At 45.6% G+C, this 21602-nt stretch overlaps 1 protein-coding gene across 2 annotated transcripts in view; it reads left to right on the top strand.

Annotated features, from left to right (window-relative positions):
* FAM241A (family with sequence similarity 241 member A) overlaps positions 1-12446 on the top strand; it is a 205047-nt gene extending 192601 nt beyond the window's left edge. The window contains exons 1-2 of one of the 2 annotated variants that reach the window (XM_032187455.1): positions 826-938; positions 11002-12446. In XM_032187455.1, coding sequence (XP_032043346.1) covers positions 843-938; positions 11002-11247 — 342 coding nt within the window. In that variant the 5' untranslated portion in view covers positions 826-842 and the 3' untranslated portion in view covers positions 11248-12446. Of the gene's footprint in view, positions 1-825; positions 939-11001 lie in introns of those variants that run through there. The other variant, XM_032187454.1, reaches the window with a different exon arrangement.
* The last annotated feature ends 9156 nt before the right edge of the window (positions 12447-21602 follow it).

The following is a 21602-nucleotide window of genomic DNA, read 5'->3' as shown; positions in this document are numbered from 1 at the left end:
AAGCCAGCAGGGCTTTGGAGAGGTGAGGAGGGAACTGCAGCATGAAGCCAGCACTCCTGGCACACCGCTGCCCAGACCCTGCGAGGCAGCAGGGATCAGAGGCTGTGCAGCAGAGAACAGCCGTGGCTTCAGCTTCTTCTGAACGCACAGCTCACCACCCACAAACCTGCCGAGGTTTGTGGTAGCCAGAGGCCGCCAGCCCAACCCAGGGCGCTGGCAATCGGCTCGGTGCGCGTTCGGGTCCGTGTCTGTGAGAAACACGCCCGGCGGTCGCCTGAAGGTGTGACTGCACCGCAGCAGGCCGAGCGGTTCCCCGTGGTGGTTTGGGGTTGACCACAGCTGCCGCTGCTCGTTGCCCAACAGTAACGGCAGGAAAAGCAAGCAGCAGGTGGGATTCCTCACAAGCAGCAGCCGGCTCCACACCCAAGGGCCGGAAAGGCGTACGAAATTGGGATGAACACCCCATCTCCACAGTCACAGGTCGCGCTGGCACCTCAGCTGCCCGCCTGCCTGCCAAAACCCAGCGGGGCCGGGCTGCGGGTGGGAATCCCGCTGGTCTCAGGCGGGACGGGGCTGGGACCGGGATTAGGGTTTGGGCTGGGGTCGGGCTTGGGGTCAGGACCGCAGGCACACAGCCCCAACCCGTGGGGAGCCAAGGCCCAGGCTCAGCCCCGGCTCCGCCCCGCGGCGAGGAGGAGCCGGGAGCGGGCGGCTCCGCTCGGCGCTGCGGGAGGAAGCACCGCCTTCCTCCTCCTCCTCCTCCTCCTCCTCCTCCTCCTCCTCGTCTTGCTGCTGCTGCTGCTGCTGCTGCTGCTGCTCGGCCACCGCCGCCCCGAGGAGCCATGGGCTCGGCGGCCGAGCTGCTGCCGCCGCCGCCCGGGGAATGCGAGCGGGAGGCGGCGGAGCCCGCCCGGCACCGGCGGTGCCCAGCGGAGCAGGTCGGTGGTGGCGGGGCTGCGGGGGGCTGCAGGGGGCTAGGACCCACACCCACACCCACAGCCACCCCCCGACAGACAGACAGACAGACAGACACCCCCCGACACACTCCCCCTGCCCCGGGGCCCCCGCTGGGCTCGCTCTGGGGGTGTCCCCGTGCCCGGAGCCCCTGCTGCCCCCTAGGGCAGGGCTCGGCCCCTGGCTGCAGATCGCTGCTCTCAGCGCACCTTTATTGACGTTCGTGTTTGCTTTTCTATTTTTAATGCTTAATTGGAATGAGCTGCTCTAAACCCCTCGAGAATAGCCAAGGGAGAGAAATGCGGTATCGCCAGTAATTGGAGCGGGGCGAGCGGAGCTGCCGGAGTGCATCCTGAGCTAACTTTCAGACAGATTTCTTTAATTCCATAGTTACTTGTGCTGGAAGCCTGTATAGGCTAGCCCTGTCTGCATTGAACCAGAAAGGAGCTTTTTCACGGCTAGAAATAGCTTAGCATTTGAAACCATGGTGGCACTGACAGCCAGAAGCACTCCACTTCTGGTGGACACAGAGAGAGGTTTATCTCGGTGAATGGTTTTCCTCGGTGGCCGTTCCCGTAAGCCTGTGTGCCCTTCTGCTCCCTTCCCTGGCAAAGGGGGCAGAGCAGGAGGGCACCTGGACGTGGGGTTGTGCAGGACGCGCTGAGAGGCGCAGCAGTGCCAGCCCGTGAGCGGGATGCAGCAGGAGGTGAGTGAGAAGCGCTGCCCGGCTCCGGGGCTGTCCCATCACCAAAGCCACCCTCAGGTTGGTCTCGGCTGTCTCTCCTCCAGGCCTTGGCCCCTCTTGAAGCCGGGGAGTCTCCAGGCACATTGGTGCGGCTGCAGGAGCAGTGCAGCAGGAGGCCATCCGGGCTGGAGAACCACTTGCCCTGCTGCTAAAAGTGTTTCGAAATGAGCTTGGCGAAGGCGCCGCTCGAGCGGCCAACCCTCCCCTAAGTTGAGGCATCGCATGTGGATAGCCAGGCAGAGCTTTTAAATAGGCTGTGAGGAAAAGAGAGGAAATGCTTTCCATTTACTGGAAATGTGCCACTGTTGTTAAAAGTGTGTGGTGCTGTGTTTTTTTCTGCATACTGGGGTGCCAGCACTGGGACAAATGATAAACTTGATTTAGAAATCGGGAATATCAATTGCCTTCACTTAAAATAGCTAATGAACTATATGAAAACATATATAACCATGGGAATATACTATATAATAGTAAAAGTAATCATAACTTGTAAATATGAGTATTTTATTTTTATGTGTATGTGGGGAAGGAGAATCTGGAGTTAGCAGTAGCAAGACCTGCTGCAAACTTGGGCTTCAAGAAAAGCAGAAAAAGCAGAAAGGCCAAGGTGCTCTTAAAGTAAAGAAGTAGGCGAGAGCAAATTCTTTGGCCTTTTACGAGAGTTTTTTAAGTGATGACCTGGGGCTGGTACTATTTTTTCCACATTTCCTCCCAAATGAACTCACTTTATGTAAGACCCTACCTACTGGTACAATTCTAAAATAATGCCTTCCTGATTAGTAGGACATAAATAATACTATATGCAGTCTCTTTTTTTTTTATTATTATTATTTTTTATGAGAATAGTCTCTAGGAAATCTATTTATGAAGTGCCAAACCCTCTGGCTGTAATATTGTATTGAAGCTTATTACGGTAAGGACAGCAAGGACCTGCCTAATGAAGTTAGTGAGAGGTACGTTTTTAAAAGACTAAAAGGGTGTGTTACTAAATGTCGTACATGGCCTATGAAATTCATTACTGCAGTAGGCTGTAGAGTTACCTGCTTCAGCGATTAAAATAAAAGCTGAACCAGACGATAATGTGATTAATATTCTTGGTAGGTTTGCATGCAAAGATGAGAATGATTAAACTTTGAAGCACTGCGGGGCCAGGGTTGTTTTCTTCCACCGTTCTTCTATTACACTGCTGGTGTGACAATATTGTAAATGTTATCAGGTTAAGCCACGAAATGGGAGTAGAAAGGTGAAATAAACGGTGATGTGTGATAACAAAAGGTGAGGCAAAAGTCCCGTGTTACGGTAGGAGGTGAGGTAGCATTAGCAGCAGACACAGTGCCTGAGGTGTTTATAGGGACTTGGAAGCCAACCTGTGTTGGCTTTCAGTGCAGGTAAATTCTCGTGCTTTAAAAGCAGGGTGAATGAGGGTGGCTGACCTGCTATGACTCTGTGAACTGTCAGCTATAACTGATGCTGGTAAAGGCAGGGTTCAGGAGACTTCCAGGGGCAAGCGTGAAATCTCTGCTCAGCTCACACCAGACCAGTTTTGTTTTCAGTAGCCTTCTGTCATCAAACTGTTTTGCAGGAGAAAGAAATTCCGTGAATATATACATCTTTTTTCTTTTTTTCTCATAGATAAACCTGTACCAAGAATGTTCTGTCTAGGCTGTAATGGGTTTACCCTCTTGTAATCTGTTTAAGTTGAGGGCAATGGCAAAATTCCAGGTTTGCTTCACTGAAGCTGAGATTTCCACCTTGAGCTGGCTGAAGATAAACAGAATCCCAAGTGTTGTCAGACAGCTAAGCTAAACCATCCTCCTAGATGGTATCTAAATGTGGAGCTAGTATGCAATGTGTGTATTCACACGTAGCTAAATTAGCTTACAGTCATCCTTTTATTAACCTGTGTTTCTGACTTTTTGGGTTGCTTTATTATTTTGAACAGCATTTGTCTCTGTAAATGGAGTATTTTACCTCTTAATAGATGGATTCAGCTTTAGAAGAATTATTATTAAAAACAATTGGTGTTGCCCGTCAAGAATTATGTTGAATATGTGTGGATAGCTTAGCTGAAGGTTTTCAAGTCCTGAACTTTTTGAGTAAATTTCCAGTATACTGCATCCCTAGTATTTCTCCAGGATAGAAAGAATCAGACGTGACAAAATTGGAGGGTGCTTTCAACAGCATCATGGTCTCTGTGGTAGAAATGTTTCATTCTCCTGTAGCACACTGACTGCACCACAGATCTGTACTACATTGCCTGGAACTACTGAGTTTCAGTCACAAGTCAGCAGGGGACGGGAACGTTTTTAAGTAAACTTGTATGCATGGCAACCGGGGTGCCAAAGGCTAGAAACTTACTTCTAATTTATTCTGCACCAAGGTAAGATGAAAATTGTAGGCTTTTCCTGCTTGCCCTCCTTGGGATTTGTTTCCAAACTGAAAATAGCAGTACCTGGCAGGAAGGGCTTATTCCAAAATTTGTTCTGGATCTCCTAGAGACTTATCTGTATTGCAGAGGTTCATAACTACACAGTAATAGCTTTCTAAAAATCATGATGGGGTTTTCGGAGCGTTGGTAGTGTTTTAAGAAAAAACAAGCCTTCAGGTGTACTTGTAGCACCTGCACAAGGTAGCATAGCATGCTCTGCTTTAATAGTATGAAGATCCTACTTTGTCAAAACCAAAAGTGTTCTGGAGAAAGAAGCAAACTGAAGTGTCTCCCCCCTAGGAGGAAATACTATAACCATTGCTGCAGCTCACAAGCCAGAGGATTCACACCAGGCTGACCGTACAGCGGGCTGCAACCCTTCTGCTGGCTCGAGCAGACCGCTTTGAGCGGGGAAACCTTGATAAAACAAAATCCTGTGGACGTTGCTGCTAGGTGCAAGGCAAAGATGATTGGAAATGCCTTTTGGTCTGGTCCCTGGGAGAAATCAGGGTATGGCTGGGATGGGGTCACGGGGACAGCAGGAGGAGCGCCTTGTGCAGCCGAGCGGAGGGCACGGGCAGGCAGCAGCATCCCGTGCCAGGGGAGGGAGGCAGCCTCTCCTCTGGCCTCCCGTACCCGTGTTTGGCTGCAGCACTCTCACGTTCGCTGCCGAAATAGTGGGGGAGCTAATACATCGCTCTTGCTTCTCTTATGTTGTTGCTTGTTTCTATAGAAACATCTTGTTTCTATGTCGTGAATGGTGCCTAGGTTCTTGCTGTGACACCGACGTTAACCCAATCTTCATTCTGCAAGTTTTCATTGAAACTCCCAGTTACAGGATGCTACTGCTATCGATAGCTATTGTGAAGTAGTTCTAGTATTAAGATTTCCTCTATGTTTGTTGCATTCCCTCCTCCCTCCACCCTAGGAACACATTGAACTTAGTTTTTCCACTGCCTTGTTTTTCATTTGGAAGTGATTTATGACTTTTTTTCCCCCCCCTCGTTTTCTAATCTATTAATATTTTAATATTTACATATCAGATTAAAGTTAACCTGCAGAAATGAGCCTGGGCTGATGTTCTCCAGACAGTTTAAATGAAGTGTGTTTTCTTAATAGTCTGCTGGCTGCGTGTCAAGATGTTTTTACCACGTAGTTACAAGGTCACACACTAAACATTAGTTACGTGCGAGTGAGTATCGTGTAGGGATGCAGTTTTCTTCCCGCTACAATAGAAGAGGAAGGAAGGAAGGAAAAAAAAAAGAAACTTTCCAGTAAAGTTATTTGCCATTCTTGGGCAAATTTCACCTTTAAAAAGGCTGTCCATGGCAATACACTGGGCCATGAATATGTGGGAAATCGGGTATTTCATTCCTCCTCGACTGAGGTGGCTGGCAGCCATCCGATAGCAGCAGCTGTGCCATGGTTCCTCTGCGCAGAAGCTGGCCTCTCCTTTTGGAGGGAAAGGGAGCTTGTGGTTTCGTCTGGCATAGCCTCTGTCATCTGCTTGCTTTCTTCTCATATTTTTGAGTAAGATTGAGCTCAAAGTATTTTCAGTTTTAGTTTGCAATCTCTGGACGGAGATGACTTTGTGAAGGTGTCTTTTCTGTGCCTCAGTGTCTAGCTTTCAAAACTAGAGGAGTATTTTTCAGGAGGTACGCGTGTTGCCAAAGCCATGTCTTAGTGGCTTTTTTGACACTGAAGTACGTGTGGGCTTCAGCTGTCAGACACAACACCTGTTCCCTGCAGTAAAAATAGACACGAGTGGAGGAAAATAGACCGTGAGAACTTAAATGCTGCAGAAGAAACTTTTTATATTAAAAAAAAAAAAGTGCAGGTGTATATATGAGAGCAAGTTTATTGATTACAGATTCTTAGTGTTTCGTTTAGATGCTGTTAAACACATTTGTTATTAAATTCCAAAGGGGGTTCTTTCCTATCTGATATGGAAATAATTGTCTTAAACATGCCCTCTCTTTTTCTTTTATAACAGTAAATGTGACCGGTTATGATCTGAGGCGTGTTAGAAACAGTTTGGAGACACGGCTGCTTTTGTGTTTGAGGTGAACTTGATGGATACCTTTTTTCCTCCTTCCCTCTCTTTTACTTCTTCCCCACCAGCCCAGCAGCATGTTTCCAAACTGTAAGAGCTATTTCACAACCGTTTACATCCACAGCACATGGAGGGCAATTGTGTTCCCGATCCATTAGGCTTCTTTCCCTTCCATTGTGGGAGCTCACATCTGTGTAATGCTCTTTTGGGCAGCTGGTGCAAGCAGCGAGGAGCTGACAGAGTTGAACTCAGCCTGGTGGTGTTGCTTAGTCGAGTGCAGGTGGGAATTTTTCAAGGTGTCAGAGCAACAGAAGGCTCTTAGGACTTCTTCAGGTCATTAATCGTGAGAAATAGGAAGCAGGATGTTACTTGGTTTGCTTTGAATGTTGTACCTTCAGAGTGGTTTAATTAAAGAAAAAAAGATTCTTTAGGTGGAATGGATTCCTTACATTCATCCACTCCGTCCTGCTACAGGACAGAAGCTGCTCAGCTTCATCCATTTATTTGACTCAAGTCAGTTATTTGGGATTTTTCTACACGTGTGCACCCCACACAAAACAAGCCAGGTATGTTGGGCAGGCGCATGGCCCCTCCGGACCTGTTCCTGACCTGCATCCTCTGGGGGCTCAGGAAGCAATGAAATACAGTCTGCAAGTCATCAGTGGTGGGCACTGAGGAAAAAAGACCTGAGCGTGTTACACTTCAGAGGTGCCTTAAAGGACAGTGAGAAGTTCAGTGCTAAATTTACCCTCCTCTCCTAGTGAATGCAGGTGAGGCCTTTCAAAGGTGTTTTTTTGGGGAGGGTCATGTTCTTACAGCACCTCGTGCCTCTCTGCATGAGGTAAGCTCAGGAAAGGCGCTGCTACCAGACTGATAGCAAACAGCCCCCGCTCGTCACCTGGAAAATGCAGATGTCCCATGGGCTTTCCCGAGCTTGGGTAGCTTGGATGTGAGCGAACGTGATGGGAGTCTGCCATGAGCTCAGGTAGCGGTCAGCATACGGATAACTTTGTGGGTTATGTTGATGACAGACGTGGTGGGTAAAGCCCCCGGCAGATGTTCACTGGGTTCAGTGGGCTGAGCTGACTTCACCTTTTCTGCTGCTCTAAGGCTAGGCCAGCAACACGTCCCGTTACGGGGAGGGTTTTTCGGCACTGCTTGAGGGAATGGGGAGCGCACGCTGCACGGGGGGCTGGCAGAGCTCGTGCTCAGCATCTGCTCTGCGGGCTCTTCAGAGACTTTTACTCTGAAAAAAAAATAAAAGGTCCTTTCCTGGCATCCTGCCTCAGGGAGGGGTTCAACGGGTTCTCCTTCGAGCATCTAAAGCCCTGAGCCGTTTGGCTTTAGCATCTGGGTACAATTTGGTTCCAGCCTTCCTGCAGTAAGGTTTGTCAGGCTTGGATCTTTGAGCCCCGCCTTCTCGCCAGGAAATTGCGAGAGGCAGTGAACAACAGCTTTCCAGCTGAAAGTACCTCATTTTGAGCACAGAGGTTTACTTCAGAACACCAGAAATCTGAAGAGCCGACAGAAAGCGGGGCGGTGCAGACAGCGCCGTGGGCTCGTGACCAGCACTTCCCCTTTCGTTCCACGTGAGAGCTCTGCGTTTAATTGTAAATAACTTCACGCCAACATAGAAACCAAGCGCTGAACATGTGAAAAGGAGAAAACAGAATTATCACAGTATTCATTTGAGAGCGTTTAAGGAATATAAAATGAGAAGGAAATTGAGGCAGTGAAGCCATATGCAGCGGCTGTACCGTTGTATAAAGAAATACATTAACGTAACCTGGTTAAGGGGCTTGATGGTCCCATTAAGCCTAAAATAACATCGCTTAGGTTTAAAATTAATTTAAATTACAGTAAACAGTAATTCATTACAGCAGTTGGATAAGAAACATTAGGTCAGGGAACAAATTCAATCGGCATTGCTAATAGTTTGCTTTTAGCTCCGTTCAAGCAGTGGAGTGCCATCCTGTGTTATCCTTCAGGAATAATCCTTGGTGTTTAGTGAGGAGGGGAGAGACGTTGGGTGCTGCTGTCTCTGTTAGCAGGTGTTGTGGGTGTGCAGCCACCTGTATCTCCAGTTGCACTTCTGTTCCCACAGCCCCTCCGGCATTCTTCGTTGCTCCTGTGTTTCAAACAGTGAGGAAAGGCAAGCAGGTCACTGGAGACGAGGTGGATCTCTTCCCTGACCTCCTGCAGTTTGGCAAATAAAGTCTGGCGGTGCCCCCACTCGTTAGCTACCAGGGGAAGAGCTGCTGTAAAGCCTCAAATGCTTGCTTTCTCTGTAGCTGTTGCAGGTAAAGAAATTCCCTCTGCTCCCTTTTTATAGGCAAAAAAAATCCTTAAAAAATGAAGTTAGGAAACCAAGTCTGGGTTGTTGGTTTTTAAAACAGCAACATTGGAACAGAAACTTTTTTTTTCTCTTGCTTTTTAATGGGAAGGCTTTGTGCTGTTTTGTTGGAGAGGGATCTGGTGGGTACATCTCTCTTCCCTTGTTTTTCTTTTGTGGCAATGTCTCTCTAGCCGCAGGCTGATTCAGCAAGACTTAGTCCAGCGGGAGCTGAGACAACAGGGAGCTGGGTGCCTACTGAAGGCAGCCACCATCTAAAAATGTTTGGAAAAGTACTTAAGGGAAAAAAAGGAGATATTTGGTTCTGAGGATGTGGTCAGAGATACGGGCACACCTGAATAACTGTACGCAGTTGTACTGTCTCGCTGAAAATCAGTGAGAGAAGAACTAGCTGTAGTGTTAAAAGCTTTTCTAACGCTTCCTCTTGTAGCTGTTTGGGGTATTGTGACATTACTGGTGCTTGCCCGGATGGTCTTCTTTTAGTTCCACCTCTGAAGAAACCTACGTGTCCAGTATGTAAAATGAATACGCAGTAATGAAGAGAAGTATGCCCTCTGTGTTGTAGAGTCTCCTTGCCGAGAAGCACGCTTCGTGTAAGTGCTCTGGGGATTCACAAATCCACCCTGGTTTGGGAAGGAGAGGTTGTCCGGGTGGAGCGGAGCTGGAGCTCCCCCGACTCACTCTGGGAGGCTTCCAGCAGGGTTAGGAGCGCTGTCAGCGATCCACAGCCACAAAAAGGATTTGCTTGTTAATTTGGGTTTCCTCTCCCGGTTGCAGTGGCTGCTAGCTTGACACCTAAGCTACTTCTCTGGCACATGTAGTGGTTTCTCTGCGTGCATGAGATGTTTCTCTCAGGCGTGGTCTCTGTACCACTTGACGAGAGCTGTTCTCTGCTCTCCTCCTCCGTCCCAGAGGATGGATGTTTCCTTCCAAACACATCCCTTCTCTTTTCCCTAATCATTGTGATCAATTCACCACTTAGGCTAATAGTACTGTGTCCCCCAGTGCTCTGTGAGGAGAGGAACGAGAGCTGCTGTGCAAATGCCTCGTTCCTAGGGCAGCGAGCACTCTGCCACTCGGAGGCTGCTCCGGCAAGCCTGGGCTTACTTACCAAAGAGGCTCTACCTTTCCTGGAGAGGCTGATGTTGAAACGCTGGAATTGAAGAGAAATTAATAGCTGCTTGAATTATTAGCACTATTAAGGGCAAAACGCTGAAAAATGGAGGTTTCATATCCACTGAGGTGGGGCAGAAATGACCTGTGCTTGAGAAGCAGGCTGAAAAGTGGAGAGGTGGGCGGCTGTCGGTGTGTACCACCAAGCGCTGCGATTCTCCAAGGTTAGACTCCTCTGCAGAAACACACAGAAATTGAATACAACACCCCTTACTGTTCAGGCTTCCTGCACCCCTCCCTTTCTGGGATTCAGTGCCAAAGCTTAAACCAAAATCTTTATGTGAATATGCAAATAAGAAACTACCCAAGCACACACAGCTGAGGGACTGCAGGCTTTCGTTTGTTTTTTTGTTGTTTGTTTTTGTTTTTTTTTTTTCCCCCAGTAGCAGCTGTGGTGGTTTGCCCAACCTTCAGTCGGGCACGTTATGGCCTGAAGTTTGGCTTAGAAAAAAAAGGCACTGGTTGGTTTGCTGCGGGAACGGGAATTCACTTTGCCTTGCTGTGGGCAGGGTTTGTGTTTCCTACCGAGACTGTGCCGTGTAACCAGGGACGCCGAGCGGCTTTCATCTGTGGAGACGTAATTGAAGATGCACATGTGCTTGGAATCCAGGAGTGGACTAATTGCACGTAGGGTTTACAGGCAATTTGTTGGACTTATTGATCAGCTGACTGAAATATTGATGAGTAGCTGCTGTTTGTGTTTGCATTGCTGCCTAATGGAAGGATTAGCAAACTCATGTTCATCATCTTGAAAGTGTGCTCGCCCCGTCACACCCAAACACCAGGCGGTAAGGGTTTGTGCAAAGCATCTCTGGACGTTGGGGAATTACAGAGGGGATTTCAAGCTCTCTAATCTAGTTACAATACACATGTTGAAACAGCGCCTTTGATGCATGTTTTTTTGCTGTGAACCATGCTACCTTCATCTCAAGATGTTCTTTTGCCGTGCTGTGAACTTGCCCCATCATTTTCCATTTTGGGAATGCTGCAGAGCTTTCTCTCTGCTGTGTTTCCTGGTACCACCACTTTGGTCTGTCTTCCCGTGTCCACCTTGCACTATTTTCTGTGCACTATTTTACGTGCCCCGAGTTCAGACCAGGCAGTCTCATCCTTCACGCTGTACCCAAGTCACAAGCTGCAAAGCCTTTTCAGCTTCTCGATCTAAGGAGTAAATTATAGTGTGTATATCCTGTGTTTACGCATTAAAATATAAACTGCTGAGCCTTGCTCACATGAATCATGGTAATATGAACTGATTGTACAATATATTCCTTAATTTTGTCTTCTACCCGCAGGTCCAACAAGAACAAAGAAACCACACCGCAGAACCCGTAATAGATGATTATAAAAAGATGGGGACTCTCTTCGGCGAACTAAACAAAAGCCTTATCAGAATAGGCTTCACAAGGATGTACTTTGGAGAACGGATAGTAGAGCCCGTAATTATTATATTCTTCTGGGTCATGCTCTGGTTCGTTGGCTTACAAGCTCTGGGACTAGTTGCTGTTCTGTGCCTTGTCATTATTTATGTACAACAGTAAGGTTTTACAGATGCCTGTTGGATTATGTATTTAAACGCTGTCACCATCTCGGTGGATTTGTGAGTTTAAGTAAATGGGTGGCACATCGAAAGCTGCAAAGCTTTGAATTGTGTTTTGCTGAACTTCTGAGGTGTGGGATGGGGGTGAACTAAAATTGTCAATTCAAAGCAAAGTCAGTAGTTCTGCTACAGCTTCGAAGGGCAAAAAATGAGCCGTTCTTCATATAATGGTGTCCAGAGTAATGTACCCTTTTCTACGCCCTTGGGTCCTTAGTCCCAGGACTGGCTTTTTATCCCCCACCCTGCAATGTTCTTGTTTTGCATAGTGAAAATTTCCTGTCTGGTTTGAAGAGGGCACTGGATGCGAGTGTCCTGCTTCATTGCCAGAGGGGCTGTGTGTGGTTTGTTCTCTGAATCTGCATAATCTGCTAGTTTGTTGCTGAAAAAGTAGATATACACGAGGGAGGCTTGCTAAGAAACCTCCAATGACAAACACTCAGAAGATGGACACAGCTTCCTGACATGAAAGCACCTCTGCTTCAGTACAGTTTATACCAAGTTTTCCTCCAGGAAGCAAGCTACGCCAGAAAAATGCTTTTATACTAATGCTGGTGACTTCACACGAGACTTCAGCTGTTGTTTAGGGCTGGGGAGGAATCATAATCCCATTTAGCCAAATGGTCTAATGCAGCTCTGCCTCCGTTTTGGGAATGTACTCAGCTCCTGCTGCTTTTTTTTTTTTTTTTTTTTTTTTATCTTGCTCTTCCCCTCACACCTCCTTCTGAAGACAAATATTTGGCTAATTCATGGACTTTGCAGGTAGTTTTAACTGCGGTGTTGGAAATTTGCCATTCCAGACAGCGAAGCTAGCATATTGTCTGCTTCCTCTGGGGTCCTGCACAATGTGTCTGAGCTGTGCTCCCAACACGAGCGAGAAGATTTGCGTGCATAAGTAAATCAGGCTTGTTTCCTCATGCAGGACAAGATTGTCATTGAAATCAAGGGGTCATTTTATTTAGCAGTCTTAATTGATTTATTTCCAAAACAGGCAATAAAATGTGTATCTGTAAAATATGTATCTATAGCTGGGTGTTGCAGGAAGCACGGCCGAAAGCATGACAGCCACCAGTGTGGTCAGCTCATGCTCCATCTTATTGCCCGAATAGCCCAACTTTTATAGTGAACTTAACAGGGGCGGACAGTGTCTCACAAAAGATTATTGGTCAAAAGCACTCAGACAAACAACTACAAGAAAACAACCCCCTTGTGATTAGCAGTCACGTAGACCTTGTCCTTGAAGCCAGCTGCTGGTAACAATATTTTTCTGAATTCCTCAATTGGGCGATGTGGGAACGCTCATGGGAACTTCTCATAGCTGCCCTGGTAGCTTGGTTTGCTCAGCTGCAGCAAGCCATGGCATCTTCGCTGTTTCAAAAATCCCTCAACAGGTGGGTGTCATGGGCAACACAAATCTGAGAATAGGATATATATATATATATATATATATATAAATATATATATTCAAAAGTAGGTGCAAAATTCTCCCTGGCTCCCTAGGAGCCATGCCAAGGATGTATTGAGTATTTCAGAGTGAGTTGAACGTGCTCATTTAAAGGAAAATAGTAAAATGAGACAGAATCGTTACTAAATAGGCTACAAGTTTAACGTTTGTTGTACAATTTTTAACTTAATCGCTTTTTAACTTAATTACAAAGTTGGCTTCATCTATGGCAGAATGAAATTATACATTATTTAGTGATACAATATCAGGTGTGAAATTTACAGAAAACTACTTAAGCTTTTGCAGTGTTTTGTTTTGATTTTTTTCCCCTAAACATTTTTATATTAGCACTGATCAACAACAGATAGTTTTTAGTTGAAAATGCTGAGTCTTTTCCAAAGACTTTTGAAGTTAAGGGTAGCTCCCTTACGGTCCCAGCCCTGCAACTGGATTCACAAGGCAGGTTTTATGCCAGTATGGATTGTGTTGGTTGCTGGGCTCAGTTTCCAGGGCCTTTGGCCCCAGTCCTTACAGACTTTCCTGTTGGTGTACTGACTGCTGTTTAGTGCTCTGAACTTTAAGACACTTGGCTCCTTTGAAGTGGTTAGGTGCCTGAATGCCACCTGTAGAAATGTCTCAGCTGCTCTAATGAGTAGCTGTGTTGTGAGGAGTCGTGTCCCCTGTCCAGATCTGATGACCTTGACTGTGGATCGGGAGGCTCTGGCGAACTGGTGTGACTGCATGGCTGTGGGAAGAGGCCTGGGGCGTGCTTGGATGGCACCTGGTCAAACAGCCACGCTGACGGCAGGGAGGTGTTTGACAACAGAAGGTGCTCCTAGGTGCAGGGGGTTGTTATTCGCAGCTGCAAGTCCAAAAGCAAACAGCGAGTCAGCGAGTACACACTGAACTCAGCGGCAGGAAGCTCTGTACTCAAGTGCCTATGGGTAAACTCTGGTTTTTGTTTCAAATCCTTTAGAAAGCAGAACATCTGTTTATACCTTTGCATATTTGTATAGCTGTAATGGTGGTTTTATGTGTGTTCTTCTCCTGTATAAGGGCTATTCTACAAAAGCATCCTGTCATTTGAAATAAAATCCTTCCTTTCTTCCCATAATCAAATTACTGTTCAGAGAAGCTCATCCAATTCCTTTTGTCTCGTGGGAAAGTGTCGACGTGATCCCCTCGTTGCAGTAGCACTTGTGTGAAGACGCTGTATTGTGGCACGGCACGTGGTGTTTTTTGGAGCAGTGACTTTGTACATAAGGAATGGGGAGCAATGAACCACGGGTGTGAGTGTCGAGCTGAGGGAATTGTGTATATGCATGTAACCTCCTATTGCCTTCATCACTGTGGCTGTTTTGCTCGTGGAGTCATTTCAGTTGTTCTTTTCATGTTCGTGTCTCTATACCTGCGATGTACGGAGAGGTAGCTTTTGGACTAAGGTTGTGTACGGTGAATACTTGACATTGTTTCTCTTGTGGGTAATAACGTTGTCTTTCATAGAAGCTTTTAAACTTTTTAAAACTCAGAAGAATGGTTCTCTTAATGGAGTTAGGTTGACTGAAAATGAAGAAAACGAGCCTTGCATGAAGATACCCCTCACCTTCCACTGTCTGCCTTCTTGGTTTCATACATTCCATTGTATATAAGAATTTGCAGTCTTTTTTACTATTATTATTTTTAAAGCTATTGCTATATTGCTATATCTCCCTGCCAGCTGCAGGGAAAGAAGAGGCATAAGGAATAAAGGGGACTGAGATACAGTCAGACCCAAAGAGTGGAAAATGGAATGCAGTGAAGTGATGCTTATATGGATTATAAGAAATCTGATTGTAAACCTGTGCCAAAAGTGAGGAGGAAATGGGTGAGCAGTCCTTGTGCTGTGTTCTTCCTTCCATCCAAATGTAGCTGAAGGCAGAGAGAGCAACAGGCATTCCAAGAATGTCCCTAGCTAAAAAGCGGAAGGTTCATTTAAAAAAAAAAAAAAAAAGGTCACTTTTGTCTGTTTATATTGGTATTTATGATTATTGGAACTGAAAGTACCTGGATGCGCCTTGGTGTAGGGACTCTATGAAGGAATTTTGTCCCCTAAGTCTGCATCAAACAACGAATGATATAATTTCTGTTGGTCAATGTAACGTATGAAAAGCTTTTTATATAACCTCTGTTTTTTAAAGGATGGACTCTTTGGTACTGTTTCACACCTGCCAAATGCATAAATGTCTGAACTACTGTGTACAGAGAAGAAACTGCACGAAGGAGAATCTTGGAGGACCCTGTTTGCACTGAAAAATCATCCCATTGAAACTGTCGTCTAAAAAGCAAAACCCACATTTCTTAAAAGCTCTGTACTAAATGAATCCTATGGAAAGCACTTTGTTACTCTTTGTAATAAAAAGTCCTGTCAACAATGAGAACCGAATTCTTTGTGGTTCTTTGTTCAAAGCTGACTCCTTTCAGATCTCCTGGTAGGCCCAGATGAAGCAGGGCAGCATTCAGATACATGCGGAAATAGTTCACTTGCAGCTGCTGGAGAAAGCTACAGGACAAGAGCTGAATAAACTACCATGTCTCTGCGGGTGAGTGTACAGAAAGTTATGCTGAAAAGCAAAAATAGAACTAGATGTTAACAAATAATGGCAATGTGGTGCAAAGCACTTCTTATTTCCTGGCATATCTCTTAATTTTGCACCCAGTGCAGCCCTTGGAGGAACCAAACGTGGTCAGTGGTGTAAAAAGTAGTGACAATTGCTGTGCCACAAGAAAGTTTGGGAGTCTTCAATTATTTTTTAAATACTTAAAGAACAACACATGGTCCAAAAGAAATCCACTTTTAAGTTCATTCTTTTTTTCTTCTGCAGCTCAGAAGGATGCCTGTTCTGCCAAGACCAACAGGCACTTCAGTGTGTTTGTGCTGCTCAGGATGCACAGCGAGTTAAGTACTAGAGGTTTTCTAAAAGTAGCAAAGTTTAATTTTAGTCCTTCAAACTCATATTAGCGGTCATGCATAAAATAAGTTAGACTCGTTGCTGGAATAAATTCAGGCCTTCCGCTTTTTTATTTCCAAAGAATTATCTCGGTCAGCCCTGTTACTGGGCATACGCAACTTCACCAACCCGGCTTTGACTGGCTGCCGAATGTGCTGTAGAAGTGGCAGAGAGGGGATTTCAGTGTTCTGTTTGATTCATTTCATCCTGAGCTTTAGGCTGGGCCTTGGGAGCTTATTTCTGAGCCTCTCCACCCTGCCAGAGCTGACACTTTCATCCCCTTCCTGCTTTTCTTATTTCACTCTGTAGTAGGGTTATTCACAAGAACAGCCCCTCTGTGTGCCAAGGGTTTGGGCTTTTTTCCATCACTCAGTCTCCTTCAAAGTTACCTAGGCAGTACTTTTATTTTCAGCTGGATATTTTGTTTGTTTTACCAGGCACCTGCTTAACAGGAAATTGAAGAAAGGATTTTAAAAATACGCATGCATCAGGTAATCTTTTTTTCTTTTTGTTTTTTTTTTTTTTCTTTTTCTGAGCTGTGCTTATTTGTCATTTTAGACAATGGTTTCCAAACTCTGGCTTGCTGTTGCCAAAGGTTCAAAGGAGTGTTGCAGATTCACAGGGCAAAGAGCTGTTGGCAGATCGACTCGTGGAATCTGAGAACAGACGGGTCAAGCAGCATGTGGGGATGTTTCAAGCTGGCACAGGCAGGGAGAGTGCAAGCTTCCCTTAACACCTGCCAGCAGCTCAGTTTCTTCTTTCTTCAGATAGTGCTCCCAATTGCATGCACAATTATCAATGTTTCTTCTGCACTTGCTGTGAAGAAATTGAGCTTTCATCAGCTCTGCTTTACACAGAGAAACAAAAGGGGAATAGAACAGTGTTCTCAGTTGTGTGTAAGCTTGCAGTGGTTCAAAATTTCACTCTTCTACCACCCAGGTAATGTCCTTATGTCACGTGTGGTCTGATGATTTTACCTAGCCTATATGTCTTGTCCCAGAATGATGGAAGTGAAGCAGCTGAGATCGTATGTCCTTTTTCCCCAAAGAAAACTCCCCTTCCACCCTCAGATGGGACGGGGATGTGACTGGATAATGCCCTTGTGATGACAGGAGATGCTTTTGATGCGGCCTTAGAGGAATCGGCTCCTTCCCAGGGTATGGAAGTTTACCACAGTGCCGGGAGAAAACATCTTAGCAGGCCCCAAGCATCACTGAAGCAGCAGCAGGAGTTAAGCAGTGAAGAAGGAGAAAGACTGCAGCACAGCAGTCTAAAGGATTTGAAAAGATGACACTTAATTTTTATGGAGTATGGTGTCTCGGTTTTATGGCCATTAGATGTAAATTAATTAAGCCAAATTGTTTCTTGGCTTGTCCTGCCATCACCTTACGCCTGGAGTGAACATTGCTTGCAGCAAATGTTTCTGCTTCTGGAACCTGCCTGGGACTGCCCAGGCCTATTTCAGATGCACTATTCACTGCTGATTGCATTTTAAAGCCTTGCAGAGGGAAAGGGCTCATCTTCCTGTCCTCATTTAGCTGAGGGTTTAATATATGTGAGGAGGGAGCCAAAAGAGTCACTGGCAAACTGTTGAGGGCTTCGTCACAGAGGAAGACGTTGCCACTGAAGTGTGGACGAAGAAGGTACAAGGTTTGCATGCTGTCCAGAACAGATGGTGGAAAGCAACCATTTCTCTGTCTTAATTCACAAACAAATTACCTATTTTCTAACATAGTGCCATTCTCAAGCTAGCAGTACATCCCAGGTACAGTAAGTCTGTAGCAAGGAGATGAATTATTAGGTAAAGAAAATCCCTTGGCAACCAGGATCCCATTCTGTGAAGTGACAGAGGTTAAGAAGTCTCCTCGACTTGAATGAGGTTTGAGTTTTTCAGCGCTTTGCCTTGTCAATTACTCATTTCAAAAATTGTACCTGGTTATCCTTCTAAATCATTTTTTCACTCCTGTTCTTTCTCAAAGCTGTCTTGAAAGCTGCTCCTCCCTCGGTGGCTGTTACCACTGGGGTGACACTTGCCGGCAGTCACAGGCAGAGGCTGGCAGGTCTTTCGCACGACCTGGCCGGTGCCACAAAGCCTAGCAGCAGGTCTGCAGCGTTCCCCTTGCTGTCCCTTTCTGCACTGATGCACCTCGTTAGGTGCTCTGCAGGAGCTGACACCAGCTGATACAGAATTTCCTCGGGCACTGCGGCTCTCTGAGCTCAGGCTTTCTGCTGCTAAAGCCGCTCAGCCTCTCTCCAGGCAGCTGAGCCCTGGATAACCATCCTTTGCTTCTTGTTGGAGTGGAAATGTATTCCGGCAGGCAGCGTTTGTGTCCTCACCCTAACAAGATTAGCAAAAGCATGAGGATGCAGTTTCCCTGAGAGAACAAATATTTCTTGGCCTTTAAGCTTATTTCCTGAAGTCTCTCTGTGAATCTTGCTGGTGCAGAGAGGAAAAAAGATAAAAATGGTCTTGAGCCTACTGCCCATTTGTGATGCTTACTCAGATAAGAGAACCCAATGCATGCAAGTATTTGACTTTTTTTTTCTTTTTTTTTTACATTTTGTTTCATAGTTTCTTCATTCCATCTGTGATAAGAAAGATATGAAACTGTTTGTCTAAGATCTGTAAGCAAGGGAGCTAACTTGGCTTTTCTCAGTTAACAAGTTCGTATCCCAAGGTCTGCAGTGGGTAAATTGCAGGTAACAACTTTGTTTTTCAGCTTTCCTTCAGAATCTCTGTTTTTCTTTTGCTGGTGTTATTCTAATGCATTGGGATGCAATCTTGGGACCTAGCTTTCTCTTGTAAAATGTTCTGTGGAGTCTGCTCCTTGCTGTGTGGATGCCTTAGTGGAGACAGGACTTCTAGACAATTTAGTTTTGACCCTGCACCTGGCGTGGGTTGTGTCATTGCTGACACCTGCCTGTCTGTCCAGCTGGGCTTTACCAGCTTGGGGGATTTTTCATTTGTTACACTTTAAAAAATGTATATAATTCAACGCTTTTTTTTAATCCTCCACTTACATTTCAAGATCGGTAGCACAGCTCTTTTCTGATGCTGCCCATCTCCCATCTTTTCTGAAAGCTTCCCTATTTTTTCCCCTTCAAATCCCAGTGCAATACAGATTATAGAGGGGAAAAAAAGCATAGCGATTTCCAGATGTCCCAGAGAGAAGGCAGTCACTACCCCTACAGTGGCAGCACAGACTTTCTCCTTTCTTAGTGCTTCCGATATCTTCTGGGGAAACTCAAACCCCATTTAATTCAGCTTCGTGAGAGCTGCTTTGAAGGCTGGTGTGTTTTGTGACAGAGGTCACCCATGTCTCCAGTGACCTTAAGGAGGTGTCACACGCTGCCTCTCTCCTGTGCCAGTGCCAGTGCTGGGGCAAGGATAATTTTGGCTCTATACAAGAGTGTCAAGCCTTTGCTTAGATTTCTGACGGGTGGTTTAGGAGGAATCCTTTGCCAAGTGCATAGTTACGTGCAGTGCAGCAGAACAGACCTTGAACCTAAATAAATTGCAGGTAGGCTCCTGCCTTCCGCCTTTCAGGCTTTTTATAAGGAATATGTAGAACAGTTTCTTGCTCAAATGAAGAAATAGCATTTTACTATTATTGTATAAAAGGAAAACACAATGAGCCCTTAAATAACACTTCTTGCTCCACCTCCCATGACCTCCTGGGGCTTCCATATGTCTTACAGTTGCCTGAAGAGCCGTGCTACTGCCTGCTTCACAGTGACGGCTGTGTCTCAGCAGCTAGCACACGATGCCAGCTGAATGTGCGTGGGTGTCTTTTGTGTGTTTCTGAATCAAAGGAGTTTCAGTGCTGAAAAGCATCTTCTCTTGAGGAGAAGAAATGGAGCTTACTGTATCAGAGGTGTGGGCAGGCACAGATCCTGTGGCATTGTTACTGTAAAAAGCGCTGAAGCACTCCCATAAAAAACTCAGCAGTTAATAGTGCCATACGTTGTGATTATTATCTTTGTTCATGTCTTCCTGCTCCAATGATTTTATTAACAGCAGGAGTTTGCAAAACCATCCTAGCATTGCAGTTCACAGATGTGTAATATCTGTTACCTTCCTGTCTGGACAATGAGCTGTCACAAGTGAAAAAAAATTACTGGACCTTGGATTTGTTGCTTTTAGGATAGCCCTCTTCCTATGCTGCTAGTAATAACATACAGATGAATGGTAACTACTCTGTGGTTTAGAAGATCGGCAGTGTGTAAAACCCAGTTTGAAATGACTTTACAAAGGCTTTTTTAAAAGATACTGCATACACTGCCTTAGTTTTTGTAGGATCTCATTTCTTGAAACACAGCTCCTTCATCTTAGGTACCTGGAAGGAAACTCCTCCTTCCCTGACCTGCCCAGCTGTAAGCACGGTGCTGTGCACTTTGTTCCTTACCACAGGCACATGGAACTGTTCTTGGGAAGCATCTTGCAAATACAAAAAAAAAAAAAAGCTGAGGTGAGGATGAAAATGAATTGTTGACTGTCTGTAAGGACCACAGCCTAAGATGCTCAGCAACAAAAAGCAGCGATATCAGAAAGCCAACAGCAACTTACACGAGCGTGCTGTTTGTCAGCTCAGAACAAAACCAGCTGTAGATGATGTAAAATAGGACTGGGAATGGTGACTGAGTTCTGGATGGCCTGAAGAGCCAGCCACTGCATAACTCAGTTTGGCTTTTTTTAGTTTGTGTATACAAGCTGTGCTGTGTACAGTGCCTCAAATGGTCTCCAGCTCTTCTCAGCAGTGTACAGCTTGGATATGCATGAGCAAACCTGTGAATTGGTCCTGTTACCCTGAGAAGTCTTCTGTAGTGCCTCTCGCCATCAGGCCAGCCACTGTTTTCTCCCCAGAATGAAGAACTTCAGAGCATTTTCAAATACCTTAGGACTCTTAACATACTAAAGCACGTTCCAGCTTGGCCTCCGAAAAGCCATCTCTGTTTGTCTCAGAGGGGCTCCCTGCTTGTTTGTGGTAAGCGCAGAGCAGGAAACAAGCTCTGCAGCAGCATTAGCTTGTGCTGGATGCTGAGTGCCATAAAAGGCATTTAAATTATGTATGTGCCTCCTGGCTTGCCTTTGAGTTTATCTTCAGCAAGCTCAGCTGATTTGAGCCCGATGCTATCATAACGGGGCTTTGATACTTTCATACGTGTCTTCTCCTTTAACAGGACAGAAATAGCTTTAAACATTTTCCTGTATTTGGCTTTTCCAGGAAGCTTAGCACACTTATATCTATTGCATGCATTTCCTATTTTGCCTTTTTAACAGTGAAATTGTTGAAATGATTGCCTGAAGCCCAGACTCCTTGGAGTTAGCAGGAAGTTGCTGAGATTTCCCAGGCATGTGCTTCATGCTTTATTTCCAAAACAGAAAACTTTCTCTTAATCGCAAGAATTTATTTCTTAGAGGCATGTATTTTTGATAACTGATTTTACAGCCAGGAGAAACGTGGCAGATCTGAGCTACCTGTAAATCGGTAAAGCATGGACACAGTTGGAAAAACAAGGTAATAACTCAGACTGAGACAAGGGAAACAAAGAAAAGCTGTCAGAGTGGAAGTTTTATAGGTGAATTCCTCGTAGTGAGGTTGGTGCACCTATCTTGTTTATATTTGCAGTAGTGATGGCAGCATGAGAATTAGGCATATAGTAAATTTACAGAAGCAATAGTATCAGAAGGTTGCACAAGAACACCCTGGCTAAGGCCTGAAGTTCTTTTAAAAAAGGGGAAAGGGGTAATTTCATAGTGTGATGGGGAAGAGCATATGGTTAAGAAGGCATTCTCAAAGCTCCTCTGTTGAAAGTGACAAAGGAGGGATAGCAGGGGTTTTGGCTGAATATGGGATGAGGAGGAGC

The sequence above is a fragment of the Aythya fuligula genome, chromosome 4 (assembly GCF_009819795.1).
Source record: "Aythya fuligula isolate bAytFul2 chromosome 4, bAytFul2.pri, whole genome shotgun sequence".
Taxonomy (NCBI): Eukaryota; Metazoa; Chordata; class Aves; order Anseriformes; family Anatidae; genus Aythya; species Aythya fuligula.
The sequence above is the reverse complement of the archived record's forward strand: the minus strand, read 5'-3'. Positions and strand labels throughout refer to the sequence as shown.